General features: G+C 34.4%; 1 protein-coding gene across 1 annotated transcript; it reads right to left on the bottom strand.

Annotated features, from left to right (window-relative positions):
- Positions 1 to 2952: 2952 nt before the first annotated feature.
- Positions 2953 to 4923, bottom strand: LOC144422836 (uncharacterized). Its single transcript, XM_078112704.1, has one exon. The coding sequence runs from the start codon at positions 3679 to 3681 to the stop codon at positions 2953 to 2955; it is 729 nt and encodes a 242-aa protein (XP_077968830.1). The 5' UTR covers positions 3682 to 4923.
- Positions 4924 to 6772: the final 1849 nt, after the last annotated feature.

The following is a 6772-nucleotide window of genomic DNA, read 5'->3' as shown; positions in this document are numbered from 1 at the left end:
GATGATTAGTAGTCAATTGAATGGACGTCGTGGGGAGGAGAGTTTGGGATGTATATTCGACATTGAAATTAGAATGAACATCATTGATTTGACCGAAAATCGCCATATACGAGTTACGTCAATTTTGCGTCAGATAATCAAAATTCAATCGAAAAATTCTAAAAGTTATAAGTTTTTGTTGAAATTCATTAAACTTTGCTTACAATTTGTATGACTTTATCTTTAATTTAAAATAATAAAATCAACCCCCTCTTGACCGGAAACACATGCTGCTGGGCTTCGAAAATCACCAAAATCGCTTTATATGAGTTTCGTCAATTTTGCGCCAGATTATCAAAGGTCAATCGGAAAATTCACATAATTCCGTGTTTTTGTTGAAACTCATTAAACTTTGCTTATAATCTTTATAAATATATCTTTAATTTAAAATAATAAAATCAACACCTCTTGACCGGAAACACATGCTGCTGGGCTTCGAAAATCGCCATATATGAGTTACGTCAATTTTGCGTCAGATTGTCAAAAGTCAATCGGAAAATTCACATAATTCCAAGTTTTTGTTGAAATTCATTAAACTTTGCTTACAATTTGTATGACTTTATCTTTAATTTGAAATAATAAAATCAACCCCCTCTTGACCGGAAACACATGCTGCTGGGCTTCGAAAATCACCAAAATCGCCATATATGAGTTACGTCAATTTTGCGTCAGATCATCAAAAGTCAATCGGAAAATTCACATAATTCCAAGTTTTTGTTGAAATTCATTAAACTTTGCTTACAATTTGTATGACTTTATCTTTAATTCAAAATAATAAAATCAACCCCCTCTTGACCGGAAACACATGCTGCTGGGTTTTGAAAATCACCAAAATCGCCATATATGAGTTATGTATATTTTGCGTCAGATTATCAAAAGTCAATCGAAAAATTCACATAATTCCAAGTTTTTGTTGAAATTCATTAAACTTTGCTTACAATTTGTATGACTTTATCTTTAATTTAAAATAATAAAATCAACCCCCTCTTGACCGGAAACACATGCTGCTGGGTTTTGAAAATCACCAAAATCGCCATATATGAGTTACGTCAATTTTACGTCAGATTTTCAAAAGTCAATCGGAAAATTCACATAATTCAAAGTTTTTGTTGAAATTCATTAAACTTTGCTTACAATCTGTATGACTATATCTTTAAGTTAAAATAATAAAATCAACCCCCTCTTGACCGGAACCACATGCTGCTGGGTTTTGAAAATCACCAAAATCGCCATATATGAGTTATGTAAATTTTTCGTCAGATTATCAAAAGTCAATCGAAAAATTCACATAATTCCAAGTTTTTGTTGAAATTCATTACACTTTGCTTACAATTTGTATGACTTTATCTTTAATTTAAAATAATAAAATCAACCCCCTCTTGACCGGAAACACATGCTGCTGGGTTTTGAAAATCACCAAAATCGCCATATATGAGTTATGTAAATTTTGCGTCAGATTATCAAAAGTCAATCGAAAAATTCACATAATTCCAAGTTTTTGTTGAAATTCATTAAACTTTGCTTACAATTTGTATGACTTTATCTTTAATTTAAAATAATAAAATCAACCCCCTCTTGACCGGAAACACATGCTGCTGGGCTTCGAAAATCGCCATATATGAGTTACGTCAATTTTGCGTCAGATTATCAAAAATCAATCGGAAAATTCACATAATTCCAAGTTTTTGTTGAAATTCATTAAACTTTGCTTACAATTTGTATGACTTTATCTTTAATTTAAAATAATAAAATCAACCCCATCTTGACCGGAAACACATGCTGCTGGGTTTTGAAAATCACCAAAATCGCCATATATGAGTTACGTCAATTTTACGTCAGATTTTCAAAAGTCAATCGGAAAATTCACATAATTCAAAGTTTTTGTTGAAATTCATTAAACTTTGCTTACAATCTGTATGATTATATCTTTAAGTTAAAATAATAAAATCAACCCCCTCTTGACCGGAACCACATGCTGCTGGGTTTTGAAAATCACCAAAATCGCCATATATGAGTTATGTAAATTTTTCGTCAGATTATCAAAAGTCAATCGAAAAATTCACATAATTCCAAGTTTTTGTTGAAATTCATTACACTTTGCTTACAATTTGTATGACTTTATCTTTAATTTAAAATAATAAAATCAATCCCCTCTTGACCGGAAACACATGCTGCTGGGTTTTGAAAATCACCAAAATCGCCATATATTAGTTATGTAAATTTTGCGTCATATTATCATAAGTCAATCGAAAAATTCACATAATTCCAAGTTTTTGTTGAAATTCATTAAACTTTGCTTACAATTTGTATGACTTTATCTTTAATTTAAAATAATGAAATCAACCCCCTCTTGACCGGAAACACATGCTGCTGGGTTTTGAAAATCACCAAAATCGCCATATATGAGTTACGTCAATTTTACGTCAGATTTTCAAAAGTCAATCGGAAAATTCACATAATTCAAAGTTTTTGTTGAAATTCATTAAACTTTGCTTACAATCTGTATGACTATATCTTTAAGTTAAAATAATAAAATCAACCCCCTCTTGACCGGAACCACATGCTGCTGGGTTTTGAAAATCACCAAAATCGCCATATATGAGTTATGTAAATTTTGCGTCAGATTATCAAAAGTCAATCGAAATATTCACATAATTCCAATTTTTTGTTGAAATTCATTACACTTTGCTTACAATTTGTATGACTTCATCTTTAATTTAAAATAATAAAATCAACCCCCTCTTGACCGGAAACACATGCTGCTGGGTTTTGAAAATCACCAAAATCGCCATATATGAGTTATTTAAATTTTGCGTCAGATTATCAAAAGTCAATCGAAAAATTCACATAATTCCAAGTTTTTGTTGAAATTCATTAAACTTTGCTTACAATTTGTATGACTTTATCTTTAATTTAAAATAATAAAATCAACCCCCTCTTGACCGGAAACACATGCTGCTGGACGTTAATGTTCACAGCCATGAGATTTTTCTGAATTCCAGAGTGAATTAAAGTATGTCTTTTCAAATTCCCCATTTGAGTAAAACATTTTTTGCAATGTTCGCAAGTAAATGGTTTTATTCCATCGTGGATTCGCATATGAACCTTCAAGCCACTAGACGTTCCGAAACATTTTTCACACTGTTCACAAGCATAAGGTTTTTCGCCAGTATGGATTCGGATATGTCTTTTTAAACCTCCACTGGCTGCAAAACATTTCCCGCAACATTTACAAGTGAATGGTTTTTCCCCGGTGTGAATCCTGATGTGCGTGCTCAAACATCCGGACGTCGTGAAACGCTTCCCACACGTTTTGCATCTATAGGATTTGTTTCCTGTGTGTATTTGTAAATGACTCTTCAAGTCATTAGAACCTGCAAAACATTTTCCACACTGTTCACAAGCATGAGCTTTTTCTCCAGTGTGGATTCGGATATGTCTTTTCAAACTCCCATTGCTTGCTAAACATTTTCCGCAATGTTCACAAGTGAATGGTTTTTCTCCTGTGTGAATTAAAATATGCCTTTTCAAATGGCCATTTGACGTGAAGGACTTTTCGCAAAATTTGCATGTATATGGTTTCATTCCTGTGTGGATTCGCATATGCTCCCATAAAAAATTTTCCACACAAATCGCAAGCATAAGGTTTTTCTCCTGTATGCATTCTCGTGTGAATTTGTAAATGACTTCTTGTCTTTAACGACTTCCCACAATGTTTGCAAACGTGAAATTTATTTTCATTGAAAGTTTCGTTATGTCTGTTAAACGTTGAAGCAGTCGTTTGCATTTTGTGACTTTTTTACAACCAGACGAAACAATGTCCCCTATTAATAATTGGCATAAGTAAGCATAAGTGTAGAAAAGGAATTCGTTTTCTGGGCTTTTATGAACTTGAACATTACTAATATACTAAAAATAAAAGGAACAACAATTACCAAGATGCCGCAATCATGACGCACGTTAACCGAATAAATCCAAGACTAGCTTTGCACGAAATACCCATCATTGGTGCCGAAACCAACTTGTCAACTTTATCATAATTCTAGTCAAGTTTATTGCTAAAATAAGATCATTCGTTTTTTCCGATGTTAGGCAATTTGACTGTTCTCTTTATTTGTGCCAAAATCATCTTGTCTAATTTACCATACCTTTAATGCTAATATCCTTCATACCGTTGTCATCTTCGTTTCCACTTTAATTAAAGTAAGTAACGCGGAGTGAAAGTTTTCATTTTATTTTGAATACCATGCCTAGTTATCCCACATAATCGGTGAACGAGCACTAATGCTCTGTATAAGCTGTGTAAGCGCCTAATATATTACCTTCTTTTACTGCGTGGCTCGTCTATTGATACAACCGAACAATAAAACACAGAACACCACCACAATCCGAGATAGTTGAGTTGAACTATCAATCTAATCTCGAAAGAAGATCACTGAACACTGGCCGATATCTATACCAATGTAGTTCTCCCCTTTTTCTCGCCATTAACTAAACTAAGTTTTTATCGCAAATTATACTTTAATTGTCTTTATACACACTCCACGTTCCTGCTTGCTTACTTAGCTATACCGCGCGAATACGAAGACGAAAACGTTCGCTTCACGCAAACGTTTAAAAATTGGAACCACAAGAAGCTGTTTACTGACGTATGTGGTATAATTTCCTGTGTCATATCCAGACTGTAATCGCAAGGGTAGCGTATGTCAAGCGCAAATGCAATTTCAATACAGTCCAATGCATGATAAAAAGTTGAAGGAGAATATGTTAACCAAAAAATAGTATTTTGGTATTGCCTGGTGATAAAAATAACCGGGAAACTTTTCTGACACATGGTCGCATCACTAACGTATTAAATTAACTTGTGGCGGGGATAGCTGAGACAGTCAGTGTGTCAAAGTGAATTTGGTAAGGTAATTGAATAGTGTGTTTGCCCAGCCTAAACTAGTTTAATAGTCAGTTATTCAATTTCGGCTAGCTTGAATACCTAGAAACTCCCACAAATTGGTCTATTCCTTCAATATCTCAATATTGGCTACATAAAAAAATAGGTGCTCCAGAAGTATGCGCACCAAGATGTCGCACAACCTGAATCCTAACCGGTACATACCTAATATGTTCAGGTTGTGCGCCATCTTGGTGCGCATACTTCTGGAGGTCCCAAAAACTAAATATCACCTAGCATTATACTCCCTGTCGCATTGTATTTTTGTAATCAGCGTGAACAGTTGCACTAAAACTGGTGCCTATCAATTGATGTTGCGATATTACCTTGCTGTAGTCTTCACAATTGTAAAATTTGGCGACAATGTTTTGTTTTATAGAATTGCGCGAAGTAAGTTTAAACTACGTCATATTAATATGGAAATCGTGCAATCAGTATTTTATATACAATATAGCCTTCAACATTTGTCTAGTCTTCGTAATCAGTATGACAGGCGGGAAAATCTTTGAGAACATCCTGATGTTGATAACATTAATCCTGGAATGAATACGAAAAAAGCCGAATCAAAGATTACCGTTTTGTTTCATTGAGAATTCAACGCAATGTCATTAAGCCATGTTACTCCGTTCTGCCACAAGTTCCCTTGCCACAATCATGACGCACGTTAACCGAATAAATCCAAGACTAGCTTTGCACGAAATACCCTTCATTGGTGCCGAAACCAACTTGTCAACTTTATCATACTTCTAGTCAAGTTTATTGCTAAAATAAGATCATTCATTTTTCCGATGTTAGGCAATTTGACTGTTCTCTTCATTTGTGCCAAAATCATCTTGTCTAATTTATCATACCTTTAATGCTAATATCCTCCATACCGTTGTCATCTTCGTTTCCGCTTTAATTAAAGTAAGTAACGCAGAGTGAAAGTTTTCATTTTATTTTGAATACCATGCCTAGTTATCCCACATAATCGGTGAACGAGCACTAATGCTCTGTATAAGCTGTGTACGCGCCTAATATATTACCTTCTTTTACTGCGTGGCTCGTCTATTGATACAACCGAACAATAAAACACAGCACACCACCACAATCCGAGATAGTTGAGTTGAACTATCAATCCAATCTCGAAAGAAGATCACTGAACACTGGCCGATATCTATACCAATGTAGTTCTCCCCTTTTTCTCGCCATTAACTAAACTAAGTTTTTATCGCAAATTATACTTTCATGTCTTTATACACACTCCACGTTCCTGCTTGCTTTCTTAGCTATACCGCGCGAATATGAAGACGAAAACGTTCGCTTCACGCAAACGTTTAAAAATTGGAACCACACGAAGCTATTTACTGACGTATGCAGTATAATTTCCTATGTCATATCCGGACTGTAATCGCAAGGGTAGCGTATGTCACGCGTAAATGCAATTCCAATACAGTCCAATGCATGATAAAAAGTTGAAGGAGAATATGTTACCCAAAAAATAGTATTTTGGTATTGCCTCGTCATAAAAATAACCGGGAAACTTTTCTGACACATGGTCGCATCACTAACGTATTAAATTTACTTGTGGCGGGGATAGCTGAGACAGTCAGTGTGTCAAAGTGAATTTGGTAAGGTAATTGAATAGTGTGTTTGCCCTGCCTAAACTAGTTTAATAGTCAGTTATTCAATTTCGGCTCGCTTGAATACCTAGAAACTCCCACAAATTGGTCTATTCCTTCGGGAATATTCGTAAACAATATCTCAATATTGGCTAAATTAAAAAATTAGGTGCTTCAGATTTCAGAA

Source organism: Styela clava, chromosome 5 (genome assembly GCF_964204865.1).
Source record: "Styela clava chromosome 5, kaStyClav1.hap1.2, whole genome shotgun sequence".
Lineage (NCBI taxonomy): Eukaryota > Metazoa > Chordata > Ascidiacea > Stolidobranchia > Styelidae > Styela > Styela clava.
Note: the sequence above shows the minus strand (reverse complement) of the source record. Positions and strands in the feature narration are given on the sequence as shown.

Excerpts from the sequence above, each read along its gene's own strand:
- LOC144422836 (XM_078112704.1), bottom strand. The coding sequence starts at position 3,681 with ATGCTTGCGATTTGTGTGGAAAATTTTTTATGGGAGCATATGCGAATC.